Genomic DNA, 21,502 nt, shown 5'->3' on the forward strand with positions numbered 1-21,502 from the left:
ATCCAGCCCATACTTCTTTAACTTGGCGGCAAGAATACTGTGGGAGACTGTATCAAAAGCTTTGTTAAAGTCAAGGAATAACACATCCACTGCTTTCCCCTCATCCACAGAGCCAGTTGACCAACATCTTATTTACTTTAACCTTCAGTTAACATTCAAAGAGTCCAGTGAGACTTGCAGATCCAGGTGTCACCTGTTTTGAGTGTGTCCCTGTTCTACTCCACTCTAGGCAAGGCGGATACATGCTTTTATATGATAACCACACATTTAAAAATCTTAAATCCATATAAATCGGTTTGTAACACAGCAAAGGATCCCAAAGCCTTTCACAAACTACACACATGCAGCCATCTGTGGGATGGAGGATGGCAGCCAACTGGTGCACAGCCTGCTGCAGAATAATGTGAAAAGCCTGACTCTTACAACAAGTACTTTAGGAACTTTAAAGTCTGTACAAAGCCAGCATCTAGCTTAGCTATCTGTCTTAGGGTTTTATATTGTCACCCATCCTGTAGTATCTGAGTGTCTTCCATGTAATAGCAAAACAAAATCCCAAGCAGACTTCATGGAGAATCTGTCTCTTCTGTCTTCTGGGGGCTCTAAACTCTGCTTGGGGTAGGTTTTATTTGGTTGGATTGTATTACTTTCCTCTTTTTTTAGTAAGGGTTTAGGTGGAAGGTGGGGGGAGGGGGGAAGTGACTTTAGTTTTTAAGGTTTCATCTGAGAGGCACAATAATATACTGCAGATAGGTCATTTATCTTCTTTGGAAGGATGAGGATCTGAATTGACCCTGCCTGGCTTTCAACTATGGCACCAGGAAGTTAAAGTAGTTCAAACCTGATGCTTAGATCACTAAGCCATCCCCTATTAGAACATTGCTTTGGTTCAGTTTGTTTTGATTTTGGGGAATACCATTTGACTAGGGTTATACACATAAATTATATTGGCAGTTGAAGCTAGACAAATTCAGACTGGAAACCAGGTGTAAATTTTTGACAGTGAGGGTAATTAACCACTGATGGAACAATTTACCATAGGTCAGGGTGGATTCTCCATCACTGACAATTTTCAAATCAAGATTGGATGTTTTTCTAAAAGATCTGCTGTAGTAGGAATTATTTTGGGAATTTCTATGGCCTGTGTTATAGAGGAGGTCAGACAAGATGATCACAATGGTCCCTTTTGGGCTTGGAATCTATGAATATTATGTACAAAAACAAGCAAACAAAAAGCAATTCTATTGTATTTCTTGTCTATCTTAGGGTAAAGCTTACACAGGTCATACATACCACATGGAAGACTCCTGCCGCCTTGACAGGTATAAATCCAGCAACAGGTACACAGTGATCAGCGTGGCCATTACAAAAGCAGCTTCCCTTTACAATAAAATCATAGATTGCATAGTGTATGAACTGCTGAGGCTTTGCATTCAGGTCATTGCCCTGACAGGGACAGGCCTGTCGCTTAAGCAGCTGCACTCGAAGATTGGTGATCTTCAGTTGTGCCTGAGCTTCAGCGCTGTATGGATCCTCAGCCGAATAAGGTGGTGACAGAGCTCGGTATATAACCTGAACAAAGAAAAGCAGAGACAAATAAATAAAGAAGAACTGGAGATGTGAACTGGAGTTTTCTGAAAGGCTTGCAGTGTGTTCAGGGCTGGCTCCAGTGTTTTTGCCACCTCAAGAGGCAGAAAAAAAAAAAAAAAAAAGCCGCGCTTGGCAGCACCGCTTCATTCTTCGGCAGCAATTCGGTGGCAGGTCCTTTCCTCCAAAAGGGACTGAGGGACCCACCGCTGAATTGCCGGACGTGCCGCCCCTATCCGTTGGCCGCCCCAAGCACCTGCTTGCTGCGCTGGTGCCTAGAGCCGGCCCTAAGTGTGTTGTCTGCAAACTCTGCACTCTCTGAACAGTTTGTCTCTGGTTTGATTTACTGGACTGTCTGTGACATCTGGAATTGATATGACAGTAAGATGTGATGAAGTTTTTAGAGCTTGATCACACCTGGGGAAGGGTTGCCCTCTGTTATGTTATGGAACAGCTGTCCCCCATGGTGCATGAAGGAAAGTAATGAGTTGAGTAATGAGATTCCCAGTGTGCTCTGTCCTATCTACAAGGTAGTGGAGTAGCAAAGTAAGTTTTATCCAGAGGAGAAGCATTCCTGTTCATCTTTTCCTGATCCTGGAAACACATAGGGCAGGGGCCGGCAACGTTCGGCACGCGGCTCGCTAGGGTAAGCACCCTAGTGGGCCGGGCCAGTTTATTTACCTGCTGACGCGGCAGGTTTGGCCGATCGCGGCCCCCACTGGCCGCGGTTCGCCATCCTGGGCCAATGGGGGCGGCGAGAAGCGGCGCAGGCCGAGGGATGTGCTGGCTGCGGCTTTCCACTGCCCCCATTGGCCCGGGATGGCGAACCGCGGCCAGTGGGGGCTGCGATCGGCCGAACCTGCCGCGTCAGCAGGTAAATAAACTGGCCCGGCCCGCCAGGGTGCTTACCCTGGCGAGCCGCGTGCCGAACGTTGCCGACCCCTGACTTAGTGTATGTCCACATTGCAATTAAAAATCCACATCTGGCCTGTACCAGCTGACTTGGGTTCACGGGGCTCAGGCTAAGGGGCTATTTAACTGAGTTGTAGATATTCAGACTTGGGCTGCAGCCTAGGCTTTGGGACCCCACAAGGAGGGAGGGTCCCAGAACTTGAGCTCCAGCCTGACCCCAAACATCTACATTGCAATTAAACAACCCCGTGGATCCAAGCCCCGCAAGTCCAAGTCAGCTAACACTGGCCAGCTGCCGGTGTTTAATTGCAGTGTAGACAAACCCTTAGCATGAAATCCTGGCCTCACTGAAGTCAATGGGAATTTTTCCATTGGTTTCAGTGGGGCCAGGATTTCACCCTTACTACTTGGCATAGTACTTTACCGTGAATAGTACTGAAGTCAATGGGCTTACTCACAACAGTAAGCACTACTTGAAGTAGCGAGCATTGGATGTAAAATGGATGTAAAAAGCTTTTGTCCATTTGCTTATTAACCCCCACTCCCAAAACTGGGTGTATTTTTTGGCAAATAAAGCAGATTTCCAAATATTTGGCTCATGTCTGACCCATGGTGCTTCCTAGTGTGAAAGTGATTAGGTGTGGTGAGTGATGACAGCAAGAAGATAACCCAGAGGACTGAGATAAGAAAGAAAAATTGGGGGACTTTTAGGTTTAAGGAAATACCATTTAGTCTTCATTTTAACTTCATTAGGACTGAAAGGCAAAAATTGGTTTAACTGGAGAGCACTAGATAAAAATAACTAGTTTTTTTTAAGAGGTTTATTTAGAACTTGCTAATGTAGTTGTCTATACAGTGTGATACCAGAAACAGCAAGCATGCAATGTATTTAATCTATTAATTGATTAATATTGATATGACATCACACTTTATAATATATTAAGGGTCCATTTCTAAATTGCTTATAAAGAGATAATGAATAATATTATTTTAATTATATTTGAATGAATAGTTTATCAATTGTTTATAAACATCTAAAAACCTTTTACTGATGTGCTTATAACCATCCATAACACATACTACCCCTATATGTATCATGCTTATAAGATATTAGTCATTTATGAACCATTCATAAATGTACACATGTACCCTTAATCTGAAGTGTGATCAAGAACACTGTCATTAGTGTAGTGTTGACTATATGCTCAGCACTCGACAAGATGCAATGTGAGAGGTACCCTGACCCAGGGACCTTACAATCACAGATCTTAATCCTGCTATTGATAGCACCTATGTACGTGGACTAATCTGCTTGGATGGACCCCCACTGAAATCAATGTGGGTGTAGGAATCAGCCTTCATACCACCAGCTGCAGACCTAACCTAGACAGACACAGAACTCACATACGGGGAAATCCAGAGGAGGGAGAAGCTTGTTGTTCTTTAATATTATTATTAGCTTTCAATGTACGGTATGATTTTGATTCTCTGAAGGTCTCAGGCAAGGAGGCCTTACAGTTAAACCACAGAGCGGGATAGCAAGAAAGTTGGGTTCAAATCCCAGCCATGCCACAAATTTCCTGTGTGACTTTTGGGAAATAAGCACAGTGCTCTAACACTCAGCTTCCGCAGCTGTAAAATGGGGTTCATAAAACATACTCCACCTACCTCACTGGTGGTGTTTAAATTCATGAATGTTTATTAAGCGATTTTAGATTCCTGTCTGGAGTGGGCTGTAAACACGAAGTATGTTATTACCCAGCAGTGGGGGAGTTCGAAGGGAGGGAGCTGGAGAAGAGGCAGAATACAAGATGCATGAGGGGAGCTGAAGCACTGTAGGTGCGCCAGATGCTAAATTGTTCTCCCAGCAGTCCTTGGCACTTTGCCTCTTACTTGGTCCCCTGTCTCTTTTTCCTGGGCTCCACCCTTGATGGATAATGGGGGAACCAGCTAACAAGCTATATAGATAATCCAGGCTTTTTTAAAAAAACAACCCTACTGTTATTGAAGGACATGGTTGTTTCAGCTAACCAGTAACTAACCAGCTAAACTGTAACTTTAAAGAATGACTCTATGCAGGAAATAATAATACTGGCTCCTGGTGCTGCCAACTCACCAGACTGCTGGCTTTGCCTCTCCTGGCTCTCTCACCCCCAGAGCTCTGTCTGGGCTCCCTTTCTGGCCATGACCTGGCATTTTTCCAGAACTGCCAAATTCCAGCCAGAGGAAGCCTTGTCAGGGGATGGAAGGAGATTTAGAGCTCTTTACAATTCTGAGCTGAATGGCGGCAGTGTGCTTTGTGCGCCTCGTCAGCGAGCCAAATGTGGCAGCAATCAGTGTGCTGGTGACAGCAGCGATTTGGACATCCCGGTGCTTGACATTGCACGTTAGAAAGCACATAATACCACAGCTCCGGGCTTTGACAAGTGCAAAGTGAACAATGGTGCATGTGCTGCTTCTGCATCCAGAGCACATTTGTGCCAAGTTGCACCCATCATCCAATTGGCAGCTTTAAAGGTAGTCAAGGACCTAATTCCCTTTACCTAACAGACCATAAGAAAGGGACTGGTTTAGGGTGGGAGAGGCAGTGGGAGGACAGGCTGGTGAGTTGTGTTCACCATGAGTAAAAGTGTTGAGCCTGGGATGAGGGATATAAATAATTAGTTACGCGCTTCAAAGGGCCTTTGTCTCTCTTTCAGTAACACCCCACCTCTTTTATACTCATCCAGAAGAAAAAACTAAATCAGGCAGGTACGAACACAAACCCAAACACATCCCAATGTCAGGACCTGCACACATCCCCAGGGTTTATTATTTACCCAAATTTAAAACTCTATAATTTTGACCACAATAGCATTTTCTGGGCTTCATGAACATGAGATGCCTTCAGATATGGAAAAAAAATTGGCTGGAAAATATCCAGGTTCTAGACATTCATTTCCTTTTAGCTGAGGTGATGGAAAAAGCAGGCTGAGAATTTTCAGTAAAAACTAACACTTTGGGTTCCTCATGATTAAAGATCAACACAAATGGCTTCTGAAAGTCTTTTCTGGTTCAGATCAGAGTAGTGAGGGAAATATGAAACAGGGAATAATTCATCCTAGACGTAGCTACAGGCATGGTTCTTTATTCCCATCATTTTCAATTATTCTTGCCTGTCAAGCCCATTTGAAACCAAGCACGTGGTCAATATTTACAACGTAGTACTGACAATTAAAAGGAAAAAAACCTCTCATTATCTTGACTCATCTGAAGTCAATAGGAGTTTTATCATTGACTTCAGTGGATCCAGTATTTCATCCTGGTTCTTAAAAGGTTACAATCATTTCTTTTTATGATTGCTTGAATACAGTGATGCTAAACATGATCTCCTACTATCTCTAATTCCCAGTAGACTTTAAGGACCAGATTCATCAGTATACTCTGGCTGCTTTGTGCTGCTTCAGTGATGCAAAACAGCCATAAACTCAGCTTAACTGGCCAGTTACACCAGGTTTATTGCTGCTTTTCATCATTGAAGCAGTGCAGACCAGTTGGCGCATACTAGTGAATCTGGCCTTAAAATCATTAACTTAATAAACACCCCCCACTACTCGGTTCATTGTAATAAAATGCAAGTTCTCTCTAACACAAAATAAAATTCAAATTGCCATATAAACAGTAATCCTCTTCTCTGTGCTAGCCAATCGAGCTGGAACCTCCAGATGCAGTATATTAAGAACAAGAATGCATTTCCTGGCTGGATTTTTCTGTTCAATTGTCAAGCTCATTGACTTATTCCATCACCTCTCAGCAATAACTCTAGTGTATCCCTTGGTTCACTCCATCCTGTCTAATTAATAACTAATTGTCACACTTTCGGGGCTAGCTGCTCCAATGTCTCCTTCCTGATCTTTCTGTGTGCACCCCCTCAGGTCTTAGGCCTCGGATCTTTACCACTTCTGGGGTGGAATCATAGGATTCTCCAACTCGCAAAATGGACCCTAGGCTTCAGTATTCGGAGGACTGACTGTGCTTACCCTGCAGGTCTGATTGGGTTTTGGCACCTGAGGTTCTTCCTTTCAAGAGTTTGTGACCCCAAAGGTGAGTACAGCGACCACATAGCCTTCTTAAACCAAAGTCTCGTTTAATTTCAACAGTACAAACAAAGCATTTAGAGAAAAGGATTTTAAAACAACTATCTACATGCAGATCTATCTTACCTATATTGCTTCCCATCCCTCATGATAGCCTTGGCAGACCTAACTTCTTCAGATGCCCCAGCAATGCCCATATAGACAGACTTACAGCTCCTCAACAACAACTGTAGAGAGGCAGTCCCTTTAAAACCCGCTAAGGATCCTTTGTTTTTGTGAGTTTCTGGGCTTTTATCCTTCTTGTCTGAACCAGTTTGGTAGGCTCCACAAGAGGTCAAGCCAGACTCCTCAAAGCCAATGGTTCTGCCTTTATCTTGTAACAACCCTCAAGAGTTTACTGTGGGTGGCTTACTATGAGCCATTGTTTCCTCATTTTGCTTGTTTTCCCAACATCCCTGTTGAGTTAACCCAATATAGTAATACAGTACCCCAATCACCAGGTCATCGTACAGTATTAATAAAGTATAACAGTGCAACTCCACATCCACATGCTATTATTAGCTGATTTACTCAGGAGAATTTCAGCATTTGACTGGTGCCTGACCCAGGATTTTTGAACAGCTGGGGTTGGCAATACTGCGTTCACCATGTCTGTAAGTCTGTTTACCTGGGCCCCCAAACAAGAACTGCGATAATTAAAACTGAATTCAACTGAACCCTCAACCATAAACCCAGGGGGCATGGATTCACCAGGATCATGAGTACAGGCATGCACAGTCTTTCCTGCCTGCATGTCAGTCCTGTTGTGGGGCCTGATTTTGAACTCTCTCCAGTGTAAATCTGGAACATTTCCATGGAAATCAATGAATCTTGTGCATCTGTCAGTTCAACATCTGTGTTTTCTTTATATAAGAGATACATTCCTCCCACATCACATGAAATTCTTCTGTTGGATCATTAGTCTTATAAATGAGATATAAAGCAATGTCGATACAGCAGTCTTTTAAAACTGAGACAAGAGATTTTCCATCTTCTTGGGAGCAACTCTACATACAGTCAAAACCGGTTTTTAAAAAGACCTCATGGTAGAGTTGGTCAGAAAATGCCCTCCTCCCCATGGGAGTATTTTAATGAAAGTGAAAAAATATTCAAGTTTCAGCAAAAAATTGAAATCCAAAATATTTCATCCACAACCTGAAATATTTCAATTTGGAAATGTTGCTGAGGTGCCTCATGGGAGTTGTAGTTCTGGTGCCGCATGCTCCCATTCTCCTCTATAGGCCAGGCTCCCAGGTTGGATTACATCTCCCAGGATGCACTCTCTTAGTGAGGGGAGGCTGTGCATCATACCCTGTTTCCCCGAAAATAAGACATCCTCCGAAAATAAGGCCTACTTACAGTTTTGCCTCTCGTTGTAATATAAGGCATCCCCCCGATAATAAGACCTCCCCGATAATAAGGCATCCACCAATAATAAGGCATTTTTCATTTCTGAAAAATAAGACATCCCCTGAAAATAAGACCTAGCGCATCTTTGGGAGCAAAAATTAATATAAGACACTGTCTTATTTTCGGGGAAACAGGGTAGTAGGTGAAGACCAGCTGGGGAGCCAAGCTCAAAGAGGAAACTGGGAGCACCAGGAACATGAACTACAACTCCCATAATGCATTGCGGCAGCATTTCAGACTCCAAATATTTTGGTTTTCAGCCAAATGGTTTGGTTTTCAGACATTCTTTTTTTTTACAAAAAATTAAAATTTTCCACAGAAAGCAGATACTTTTTGTGATACTTTAGTTTAGTTGGAACCCAATTTTTTATTGGAAAATAAGTTTCAATGGAAATTCTTCAACCAGCTCTGTTTTGTAGTCCAATGCACTTGCCAAAAAAAAAAAAAAAAAAAAAAAAGTAGCAAATATCATATAGATTTAGGCTCACTGTCCCTTTAAGAAAAAAACCTACTGTGCATGTGCATATTTCTTCTGTCTCCTATGTGTAAGGGGACAGTTGGCCTGTTACTAAAACTTAGTAGGGGGTTTTGGTTGGCTAGCTCCCAGTACCAAAAGAAAGGGGAAGGGTCGGTGGGAAATCAGGACTCTGAGACTGACAGTTCCCAGGGGCAATGGGGAGAGGCCAACACTTCAGATCAGTCTGATTGACAGGGCAGGCAGGTTAATGAAGGAGTCAGGAGGCCAGGGGGGTCCCATCCTCCGTGTGAGCTGGAACTGCCTGGGCCAGAGTGGGGCCAAGCTAAGGAGAAAGCAGTGTTGCCCATAGGCGCTGACCTCCCCTCTTTCCCGTGGGTGCTCAACGCCACCTTTGCCCCTAGCCCTGCCCGCACTCCACCCCTTCCACGAGGCCCCACCCCTTCCCTGCCCCCATTCTAACCCCTTCACCAAAGTCCCCGCCCCAACTCCGCCCCCTCCCTGCTAATATTCCAATTCCTTCCCCAAATCCCCGCTTCTTTCCTGCTTCCTCCCGTGAGTGCGCCACGTTCCTGCTCCTCCCCCTCCCCCCCGGAGCGTGCTAACGCTGCCAAACAGGAGGCAGGCAGAGGAGCTCACTCAGGGGAGGAGGAGGAGGAGGAGGTGGGGGGAGGGGAGCTTGGCTGCCAGTATGTGCAGAGCACCCGCTAATTTTTCCCCGTGGGTGCTCCAACCCCAGAGCACCCACGGACTTGGCGCCTATGGTGTTGCCAACTCCACATAGCAGGAAGTCACCAGACAAACCCTGAAAAGTCGCTAGATGTAGCTGTTTAAGCACTCAAAAGGAGTCAAAAATGTCTCTAAACAAAATTTCCAGAGAATTATATCTCTGTGTATGCGCCCAGGCAAGTATAGTCACAAAATCATTCACAAGCAGCTCAACAGTGTTAACAAAATCCATTCCATGCTCTTCTTACTACATTCTTTTGCACACCAAGTCAATGTCATTGTGTCTCAATTGAGCATGTCTTCAGAAGGAATCGCATTCCAGAGCTTCTTGGGCTGAGATCACCATAATCTGCAGGCGAGGAAAAGAAGTTTGTGGAAGCTAATTAGATATTTTGCTAAAGCCAGGCACACTTTGGAGAGAGCAGCACATTAGCCAGGGCTTGTTTTTACCCAAATGTGTTCTTTGTCGCTGCTCCGAAGTAGGTAGCGCACCCTGTGATGCAGGGAAAGATGGCTAATGAAGCGGGCAGGGCGGGGAGAAGGGGGAAGGGGAGGTTAGCTGGCAAGGAGAGCCACACAGATGAAAGGTGGGGTGGGATGGGATGAGACAGGGCCATGTGCCCAATGGGGTGGGGGGCACCGTGCCTCCAAGGATAAAGCACTTACAACAGGATCAAAGGTGGAGCTACCTTGATTTCGGCTTTCCTTTACTCCTTCCCCGGGCTTGGCCTGGGGTTAGCTGTCCAGGTGTTTTCAGAAATCAAACCCTGGCAGCGGGGGGATTGGGAAGGGGTCCGGCTAGCGGATTTTTGTTTTTAAATCTACTTTCTTGGCTCCCTGCAGCGCCAAGCTCAGGTCAGGCGAATGCCCTCTTCCCCCTGGCTCTGGCTCTCCCTTTCACTAACCTGTTGGCTCAAATTCAGGCTGGCAAGAAAGGGAGGCTCGGCTGAAATTAACCAACCCCAGCTGTACTGAGCTGCAGTTTACAGAGAGTGAGGGGGACCCTGGGCAGAGAGCCCAGCACAGGGAGATGCCCCAGCCAAGAGGTCTTGCAGGCCAGACTTGGCTGGGGGGGGAGGGGGAATCATAACCCCAATGGAGGTTAGGGGAGTGACGCTGAGAAGAAGGGTCCTGCCACGTATAGCCTGAAGGCATCTGGCCACCACCAGAGCAAGTGACTGATCCACCGCATCCCTGCAGCACAGCCGGGGCCTGGGAAGGAGACCTGGGACGTGTGAAGAACAGGCTGTGAACTGCCCTGACATTCCAGAGACTGCTGTTTGTGATGTCCCCGTGCCACAGAGCTGCGTTAAGTGTTTTCCTTTAATCTATCCGATTTTTTTCCTTATTTTTAAAAATTGATTGCTGTTTAATAAATTGTATTTGTTTGAACTATATGCAATCATCGGGGTGGCGAGTTATATGTGCCTGTGATGCCCAGGCTCCAGCAATATTCAGCGCCCGAGGGCCTGTCTCTACCAATGTTTGGGGCAGGGTCTCTCCCCCAGCCCCACCTGCCGCCCCTGCGCGCCTCCTCCGAGTGTCCCCTGGCCCCACTTGCTGCCCCTGCGCGCCTCCCCCAGGCCCCTGAGCATCCCTGCCTCTCCCCTGCAGCTCTACGCTGGCTGTCGCTCTGCTGGCTCCCTCCCGGCATCAACTGCCGCTGTAGGGTCCTAGTGCCCCCAATCCACTAGTGCCAAGGCAGGCTGACCCTGTCCCTGCCCTTCCATCTCAGACCCTTCCCTTTTCCGGCGGGACCCCCACCAGCATAGCCCCCGCACAGTCACCGCCCCTCACACCCCACGCTGGGGGGTAGCCCCACTCCTCGCCCCCAGTGAGGCTACAGTGAGGGACAGCAGCAGGGGAGGAGGCACACACATGATGGCAGGCCTCCCACCTGGCACCCAGCACAGAGGAGGCGAGGGGGCTTCCTGGCTTCTCTGGCCCCAGCCCCAGGGCAGCATGCCTGCACCCCAAATCCTCATTCCCAGCCCCACCCCACCCCAGAGCCCGCACCCCCAGCCAGAGCCCTCACCCTAACCCTCTGCCCTAGCCCTGAGCCCCTCCCACACCCCAAACCCCTCCTCCCCAGCCCCAGCCAGAGCCCTCATCCCCCTGCACCCTAATCCTCTGCCCCAGCCCTGTGCCCCCTCCCGCATCCGTGAACCCCTCATGCCCAGCCCCACCCTACAGCCCTCACCCCTGCATCCCAACCCTCTGCCTGAGCCCCTCCCACACTCCAAACCCCTCATCACCAACCCCACCCCAGAGCTCTCACATTTTTACATTATTTTAAAATATATATATTAGCTTACAAGGCAGGTGTTTGGGGGCAGGACTTGGACCTGTTCTGGTCACCACCAAAAATTATACAAAACTGCTGCCTCGACAATCATCAGTGGGTTAGGGAAGCATCCAGAGCGGAGATAGCACCCCAAAGTGGGGATACCCTGGCCCATGTCCTAAGTGACCGCGACAAGATTGAGGGTCGAGCCCACCAGAAATCCTGGGCCCAGCCTTGTTGGGGTTACGAGGACTCTGCGACACAGGAGAGTGGTGGCGGAGTCCTTGAGGTCAGGCAGGCCTCTGGGTAAAGGGAGTGAGAGTGAGCACTCGGATCCTTTCACTACTCAATTCCACCAGGGTAGTGTATAAGCCAGGACAGTTCCCCACAATAGCGGGACCAATCCCCTTGCTTAGATATGCAGCAGAGCAGCCCTTTCCCTCACACACTTGAAGGGGTGATACTTGAGCTAATGATTATTTAATCTTTTTCATGGACAAAGAGCCTTATCTGCTTGCAGTTCCACAAATGTGACAACACAGCCCAACATGTAAATAAAACAATGTCTGAGAATGTGCTGCATTCAAGTAACCAGCCTGTTTGTAAATAGGCTCTGAAATCAAAGTTGCTTGAGGAAATCAACAAAAACAGCAAAAGATTTGCTGGAATGCCGGGTGGGTGGAGCAGCGCAAGCCCCCACACCCCAATCCCACTCCCCGCAGAAGTGCCGGGTGGGCAGGCGGAACGGGGCGAGCCAAAGAACCTTATAATGGAACATTGTATGACTTTAAACAAGTATGTTCTTTAATAGATCAGCAACCTAATAACGAAAAAATGTTGACCGGGATGACTTTAAGTGAGGAGTTACTGTACAGATAGCGAGATTTTCCAGATGACTCATAGGTGTGGTTAGGTCACCAGAGCTTCCATTAACCTGACCTCCTGGGACCTGATTCTTTCCCAGGAGGATATCAGGGACTGCCATCGAAACTAATATAAGGAATTCATACTACAGTGGGAAAATGGGGACCCTGAGTTTCTGGATGCACATGCCCTATCTCGGGATTCATCACTTTAAGAGACCTGTGCATGCTCCCTCAGGACACTTCCTCTTCCCAACTCGTCCTGTACATGTACACTCAGCGGAGAGAGACAGCACACACATATCAGTGTATTTCATATAAATGGGGAGAAGCATGCTGCAGCATCCAAAAGGATGCAGGCCGGTGCCAGCATTGTGTAATCTCACCTGTACCAAATGGTAAACAAAGATCATGCTGAAAATTTAAATATAAACCACTTTGTTCTACTAAAAATCTTTCCAATCGGATCCTTGGCATTTGGTACGGTTGAATGTTGATCCCATTTAGTTTTCATTCTTTTTTTATTGCCTTTTATGTATCTTATATGAACACAGGAAAAAACTGCAATAGGAAAAGTATGTAAGATTTTCTATTTTCTCAGAAGGGAAAGTGAAGCGATGTCTACACAACAGAGCCTATGACGGCATAGCCTTCTGGGGTAGATGCAGCATATGCAGGAAGAAGTTTTTCTTCCAGTGTACAAACACCACCTCCCCAAATGACATTAGCTATGCAGAGAGAAGCACTCTTTTGCCAGCACAGTTGCATTTACACTCAGGGATTGTCGGCATAGCTGAGTCACTAGGAGGTGTAATTTTTTCACACCTCTGTCCAACTTTGCAATGCCAGTATAAATTTTAAGTGTAGACCAGGCCTGAGAGAAGAAACAAGAAACATACACAGATAAATAAGAGGGAATAAAATGTACAATAAATTATTTAACAAAAATTGTCAAGTTTACATTAGAGGAATCTATCATTTTTGTTACAGAGGGTCTTGTGGCACCTTTGAGACTAACAGAAGTATAGGGAGCATAAGCTTTCGTGGGTAAGAACCTCACTTCTTCAAATGCCTCTGTTGCTTTTTACAGATTCAGACTAACACGGCTACCCCTCTGATACTTATCATTTTTGTTGGTACCCTGGCTTTAGGAATAAATATACCTAACCTGAACATGTTTTTGGGTTGCATTTAATCACTGTGTTGCTGTGACATCTCTAGTTTAGTTAAAGTCTGTTTAACGCTTGACCATGTAAAGCATTAACGGCCGAGGGGAAGATTTTCAAAAGAAAGGGCATTAGGCACCCAACTCCCAAAGACTTTCAGTAGGTATTTGACACATAACGCCCTTTCAGGCCTTGAAAAATCTCCCCCTAAATCCCTGAGCCCTGCACATAGCCCCAGTAAGTAACTAGGTCAGCCATGTGCTAAGGAATTCTGCAGGGGACAGGGGAAGAAGGAATCCTTACCCCCAGGCCACAGGATCTGCAGCTGTGTGAACAGCACCAGCCTATGTCTGTGCATTGCCATAAGCTTGAGTTTGTGAATGCACAAACCCGTAAAGATAAGGCTAAATTTGACCCAGCTTGCAGTTCAGTGCAAATACTTTGCACACCAGCCCATTTTCCTGGCCTGGCCTAGCATTGCTCTGTAGTGCATGGGTGTGCAGACCCCTGCAAACACCCCCACATCCTCCCACTCCCTGCTTAGTAGTACTGGTGCAGCTCGGCTGCAATCCAAGTCCCCACACAGAGGGGCAGGCTTTGCTCTACATAAGATTATTATTTCTATTCAAGACTTTATTTGTAGTTTAGATGATCCCAGCAGCATCGCTCAATAAAAATACAGGTTGACAGCATGGTCTGATCGATGCTAGGATTTTTTGCCATACATTTCCCACTGCTGCTTCTGCCCGCAGTTGCTAGGATGAGACCATACACACGGCACCCGCAGCCACCAGCATGTTACCTACCATGGTGGATAGGCCTACTCTGAGCGAGGTCAAATAAAATGGGGCTTAGAGTGTCAGTGTCCCCCTGGAGCCCTTTCTACACTAGTGTTCCCACCAGTGGCACTATCACCAGTGGCGGCAATGATGGGAAATTTATAGGAAAAATGCCTGTACACCAGCATAGACGACATCCCAGTGTGCACCGGCAAGCGAGTTGAGTATTTCCACGTAATTCACAGTAATCTATGGTAATTCATGGTTCTCTTCCTGAAACCCATTTTCTCCTGTGCACTCCTCCTCTGGGTTCGTCCTGATGCTAATCCCATAAACACCTGACCCTAGTCTCCTTGGGCTTCACAAGTGTACCAAAATGCATCAGCCAAGGACTTCATCTGAAGCTGTGAGTGTTCAGTTCCTCTGAAAATCAGGTTCCCAGTGCTCTGCACCCTACAGACTACCCCTTCTGCTGCTGTCCCACAGATACCACCCTCCCCTCACCCCAGAGCTCCTCTTACAATAACACAAGTTTCCCCATAGAAATAGCCCAGAGTGGCAACTGCTTTTAACCTTATTTTTTCTTATTTGAAAAAGCTTAAACAGGAGATTTTATTGGTCCAATTAAGCTCTCTTTATAAAAAGAGATGTAAAAGTTAAAAGCAATCACCTCCCTGGGTGAGCATAACGGAAAATCGCCCAGCTGGTAATTAAGGTGATTTGTAGAAATGGTAATTGTTTTGGTGCAACGTGTGTGCCCATGGGGACTTTCCATAATGTGAGCCTGAAGCAGTGGCTGCTTAAACTTTCATCCAAGAAATTGGATTGTGAGGGGAAAAAAAGACCGATTAAGCTTTTTAAATAGAAAGTAAAATGAAAGCTTAGCCACCATGGTGAGGGAACGCTGTGGAAACCCATCCCAGCCAGGCAGTCCCACTTCAAAGGGGTTCCTGCCCCCTCTACTGCACCCCTCCCCAAACTAAAATGCAAGTTTGGCCTCACATCTGGGCTATTTGTTTAGTTCTTGTATAGATGCAAAATAGCCTCACAGGTGAGATTGTTTCCATGCTCCTCTCTCTGCACCTGCCTGTTAGCGGTAATTATGACCATAGACCTACCAACACATTAAAGAAAGACAAAAGTGAAACTATACAGTTGTAAATAAGGGTGGGAAATCTCTGGTTAATCAAGAATTGAGACTTTGGCCTGGTCTACACTAACCTCCCAATTCGAACTAAAGTACGCAACTTCAGTTACGTGAATAAAGTAGCTGAAGTCGACGTACCTTAGTTCGAACTTACCGTGGTCCAGATGCGGCAGGCAGGCCCCCCCGTCGACTCCGCGTACTCCTCGCGCCGAGCAGGATTACCGGAGTCGACGGGGAGCACTTCTGGGTTCGATTTATCGCGTCCAGACAAGGCGCGATAAATCGAACCCAGAAGTTCGATTGTCTGCCGCCGAACCAGCGCGTAAGTATAGACAAACCCTTAGAGTCACAGAGATTAAGGTCAGAAGTTGACCATCAGATCATCTAGTCTGACCTCCTGTATCTCACAGGTCACCAGCATCACCCAGCACTTACACACTAAACCCAACAACTGAAATTAGACCAAAGTATTACAGCCCACAGGAACTAGACTATTATGTGCCACAGGCAGAGTATACAAGGGATGAAGCTGCACCAATGCCTCAGGCCCCTGCAATGGCAGTAAAATGATTAAGTGAGATATACACAGATAATCCTGGCAAGTGACCTGCACCCAAGCACTGCACAGGAAGGCAGCATCTCCCCCCACCCAGTCACTGCCAATGTGACCCAGGGGAAAATTCTCTCCGACCCCACATATGGCAATCAGTTAGACCTTGAGTATGTGAGCAAGAACCTGCCAATCAAACACCTGAGCGAGAAAATGCCACCTCAGAACCTTGGCCCACGCGCCCAACCATTTAGGCAAATTAGGCGGCCGCCTAGGGCGCCTAGTGGTTGGGGGTGCCTATAAGCCCGCTCAGGCGAGGAGGTGGAGTGGAGGTGAGCTAGGGCGGGGGGGGAGGGGGTGCGGGGAGGGCCACCCGCAGTAACGGGGGGTCGCACAGGGGAACCGTTCCCCACCCCAGATCACCTCCACTCTGCCTCCTCCGCTGAGCACACAGCCCCCACTCTAAATCTCCTCTAATTGGCGCCACAAGCCTGCAAGGGGAGGAGAATTAGAACGGTGCTGGCGTGCTCAACGGAGGAGATGGAGCCAAGGTGAGCTGGGGCGGGGTCCCCAGGCGGGGTTAGCTGCCGCGGGGGGGAGTCTCCCTTTCGCTTCAGAGGAAGAAGATTTAAAAAAAACCTTCCCAGAATACATGGGAGGAACAAAGGAGGGGCAGGGAGGAGAAATCCCTTCCTGACCCCTGCAGGTGGCCGTCTGAAACCCTGAAGCATGAACTTGTCGGAACATAAGACATAAACCAGAAGTAACCTGGGGCTGTTGAGGCCTGCCTGCTACCATCACACGCAATCCCGTCATACAAATTTGACTCACAAATTTGTTCATCTCGCTCTTAAAACTAATTAAGTTGTTTGCCCCCACAACTCCAATTGTGAGGCTGTTCCAGAACCTCACCCCACTGATGATTAGAAACTTTCTTCTAAATTTCCAGCCTGAATTTGTTCATGGCCAACTTATATACATTAGTTCTTACCTTCCTTGGTATTTACCCACTAATATAGAGAGCAATCCTATCCCCTCTCAGCCATCCTTTTGCTAGACTAAACAAGCCAACCTCTTTCTCCTCCATTCTCCTGATCATCCTAGTAGCTCTTCTCTTTGCCTGTTCCAGTTTAAATTAATCTTTCTTGAACATGGGTGATGAGAATTGCAGACTTCTCTGGCCTGGCACAATCAGGGACTGACATATCTCCACAGTCACAAAATATACACTTTCGTCACTATGTAGCTGGGGTAAAGTATGTGCCTAGGAGCAAGCCTATGATAGTCTCAGCTGGGATTGTTAAAGGAAGTGGACATCCTGACATCTTCTGTAAACAGCGTAACTTCCAAGTTCTGCTGCATCACCCTGTCCTGAGGAGCCAGACTTCCACTGTAGTAATAATTCATAGTAATGGGTACATATGTAGAGCACCTTTCATCCAAGCATCACACAACGCTTGACAAGTATTAATTTGTTATCCTTCACAGCACACCTGTGAATTACAGATGATCATTCCCTTTTTCACAGCTAGGTACACTGAGACACAGAAGTTTAGTAACTTGCCCAAAGCCACACAGCATTGGCAGTAGCAGAGCAAGGAACAGAACCCAGGCATCCTGACTGTCAGTCTCCTGTTCTGACTATAGACCAAAATGGCTCTTAAACAGCAGCCAAATGATTTCCTCCAACATAGTTCTATCCTATTTTACACGGGTTTTTATATTGCCCTCAGCACCACAGTATCAGAGGTGAAGTGTTTTGTTGTGGAAGGGTTTGGGTATTTTTTTAAAAGGTACATACTGGCTAACTGTTTACATTAGAGAAGGCAGGTTGAAGAAGTGTACCTTGCCCTTGGAGCAGATCGTGGTGAGATTTGTGACAGTCCTTAGCTCCTGGGAGAGTTTGTTCCACAGTCTCAGACCGTCCCCTGAGAACGCTCTGTTTCCTGCACAGACAAGCTTCACTCTGATGGCTGAAAGCTCCACTGAGCCTAACCATGGTTGTCATCTTAGAACATTAGCCAAACTTTTAGATACACTGGGCCCAGGTCATTGAGTCCTTTGAAGATAAAGGCCAAGATCTTGAACTTGACTCAACATCATCTCTCAACAGTTTTATTTTACATTGTTTTAGTTCTTTCCTATCAAACCATTTTTGTCTTTGCAAAAATCTAACCTAATGAATTTCTGCTCTCATTAATAATGCTGATAATAATAAAATACTTATAACATTTCCCACTCAGCAATTAACTTTTCTTTGTAAGTATCAAAGGTTCATCTAACTAACTTGGCATATCCACCTGAACTTTAAATGCAACTAAAAGAGAAACTTATGAAATGAACATCATGCCTTGGGTAAAAAAAAATGTTGGCAGAAGCTGTAAATGATTAACAAGATGTAGGAAGTTTAGAGAGCTTAAAGTGGGCAGGTATTGCTCCTAGAGTCCTCCTCTAATATAGGATTTATTTGCCTGCCTGTCAGATAAAGTGGACTCTACAGGAGAGATGCCTCTCTTTTTCCAGTGAAAAGTATTAACATTACCTGTGTTTGCACACTCACATTGTGCACTTCAGAATTATTAATGTGAGATCGGACACCATGGGGAAAAAAATCAGAAGACTGATTAATCATACAGATTGGACTTTTTGAGAAATCACTAAGCTCACTATGGACCATAAATGTTGCCTTATGTGTCATAGAAAGCACTAGATCTCTGCAGACAACCCCTATTTATGGCACAGCAGAATTCCTATTGCATGACCAAAGGCAGTTCATTGAAATCCATCCATGAGACACCATAGAGATGACACATTTTGTGGTCTTTATGATAGGTGGCTGCTTCATCCAGTGACAAAGACGACCATTCAGACAACTTCCACCAATCCCTTCTGTAACCTTTATAACACAGAGATAAAAATAGGCAAACAAACCATAATTCCTGCCTCACAATTTAAATGTTAAACAATTTTAACAAAAATCAGATGCAAATTCCTTAAATTTGAAATAAGTGATCTTTCTGGTGGCTTTAGAAGATTGATCACAATATTCTATTTATTTAGTTTGTGTGTTTGAATTTGTTTGTTTTCATAGTTTCAAGGAACTAACATATCTCAACTTTATAAATAAATATCTAGGGTAATAGAACATTTGCAGAGCTGTGGAGGGCTGTAGGTGATCAGCAATGGGTCAATCAGGAGCTGTCACAACAGGGTGAGTTAATATGCAGAAAAAATATATGCAACTGATACCAAGGACCACCCCATATGCGGTTTATGAAACTCAAAGGGCTTTCAGCCTCAAAGACTATAAAATGTATGGGTCAGATCTTGAAAATTCTTACACACACACAAACCAACAGGTGCTTGCCTGAGGGATGCATGAGTAAAAGCTACACAAAATCCTCAAGGGTTCCCTAGAAACCTCTATAACCTGGTAATAATTAGGTGATATCAGGGCCGGTGCAAGGATGTTTCGCGCCCTAGGCAAAACTTCCACCTTGCGCCCTCTCCCCTCCCCGAGCCCTGCGGCAGCTCCCTGCCCCCCCCCCCCCGCCCTGAGGCGCCCCCCCCGCGGCAGCTCCCCTCCCCACCTCAGCTCACCTCTGCTCCGCCTCCTCCCCGAGCACGCCGTTGCTGTTCCACTTCTCCCGCCTCCCAGGCTTGCAGCGCCAATCAGCTGTTTGGGGCCGCAAGCCTGGGAGGGAGAGAAGCAGAGCGGGGCGGCATGCTGAGGGGAGGAAGCGGAGCAGAGGTGAGCTGGGGCGGGGAGTTCCCCTGCGTGCCGGCCCCCCCTTACTTGCTGCAGGCAACCCTCCCCGCGCCCCCTGCCCCAGCTCCCTCCACCTAAATGCCGGTTGCTGCCAAAGAAAATGCCGCCCCCCAAATCCTAGTGCCCTAGGCACCGCCTAGGTCGCCTAATAGGTTGCACCGGCCCTGGGTGATATCTTCTTCTTCAAGATCTCACTGGTTCGTTGGTACAATCTTAGTACAGCACAGTGCTAGATCATGCTAGTCTTCATTCAAATGTTACACAAATAAATGAGAGACAAGGTGGGTGAGATAATATCTTTTATTGGCCCAACTTCTGCTGGTGAGAGAGACAAGCTTTCAAGGGTACCTAGAGCTCTTCTTCAGGTCTGACCTTCTTCAGGACTCAGTCCCGAAGAAGAGCTCTGTATGCTTGAAAGCTTCTCTATCTCAGCAACAGAATAAAATATTATAATAAAATAAATAAAATAAATATTAAAATAAAATATGGTCCAATAAAATATTACCTCACCCACCTTGTCTCTCTAATAGCCTAGGACTGACATAGCTACAACAACACTGCACATATACATAACATTCACACCATAGAAATATCAATTCGGTACAGATAGCTCAAAACTGTTGGATTTCTTCACCTCAGATTAACCTGTGTTGCTCCTTGAACAAAGAGTTTGTTCCCAAAATGGCTTAGTTTGCTTAATCAAGAATTTCCTACAAGACACTATTACAATAAATAAATAAATAAAAATGCTTGATCTTTTTACTGTAACTGTCATGAGACTACATCAGACTCATATAGATACACTTAGTTTTAGTTTCCTGGCTTGCAAATCCCTTTAGATTTATAGCATCATCAGATATGCACCATTAAAGGCAAAGTTTTCATTTCAATTAGTCTTTTAATCCTGATTATTCTTTTCAAAAGTTACAATTTGCAAGGCTGCACTGTATGGCATAGGAAAAAGAACAGACACAGAAGAACCCCTTTGGTCTGCTGGCAAGAAAAATGATATTTAAATATTCTTCCCTCAGGCAGCTTTCTCTTCCCTCCCTGCCCTCCCCCAGTAAGATTTATGTTCTCAGGTTTGGCCTGCCTGCGGTACCTGTTTAGTGTATGTAAGATCAACTAAGCTTGGAGCTTCATCCCAAGAATGAGACCGAAAGAGAGCTGCACTTGCTTGTTCAGCGGCAATGCCATTAAAAAAAACTGGCTCGCTCCCCAGAACCACAGAATAACCTCCGAGCATGACACACAACTTCACAAGCCTGTGAGATAGGGTGTTTAGTTAGAGAGTTTCAGTGAACACCTGCAAGGGGATCAGGGGATCAAGGGAATTCCTTTGCAACCCAAGAGTAATACATTTTCCCAAAATATTTTTAATATGCTAGTCCATATAATATGCAGTGTTGGTGTAGCCATGTTGGTCCCAGGATATTAGAGAAACAAGGTGGGTGAGGGAATATCTTTTACTGGTGAGAGAGACAAGCTTTCGAGCTTACCCAGAGCTCTTCTTCAGGTCTGGGAAATGTCATATAGAATGTCAATGTATATAATTGAAAGTTTTGTGTCTATAATTTGCAGAATTAAAGCAAGTCTGAGAATCATCCAGTTGATGGTGTCTGACATCTAATATAGGAAAGGAAAAATGTTAAATGCAAATGAAAGAATAAAAATGAAAATGTATTAAAGAGGTGGGAAGCCACCATTTTCCTACCTGTG

General features: G+C 45.9%; 1 protein-coding gene across 5 annotated transcripts in view; it reads right to left on the reverse strand.

The window, feature by feature from the left end:
- NTN4 (netrin 4) overlaps positions 1-21,502 on the reverse strand; it is a 151,879-nt gene that overhangs the window by 68,129 nt on the left and 62,248 nt on the right. For all 5 annotated transcript variants that reach the window (XM_034773038.1, XM_034773068.1, XM_034773032.1 and 2 more), the window contains exon 3: positions 1,291-1,569. In XM_034773038.1, the coding sequence (XP_034628929.1) occupies positions 1,291-1,569 (279 nt within the window). The remainder of the gene's footprint in view (positions 1-1,290; positions 1,570-21,502) is intronic.

The sequence above is a fragment of the Trachemys scripta genome, chromosome 1 (assembly GCF_013100865.1).
Source record: "Trachemys scripta elegans isolate TJP31775 chromosome 1, CAS_Tse_1.0, whole genome shotgun sequence".
Taxonomy (NCBI): Eukaryota; Metazoa; Chordata; order Testudines; family Emydidae; genus Trachemys; species Trachemys scripta.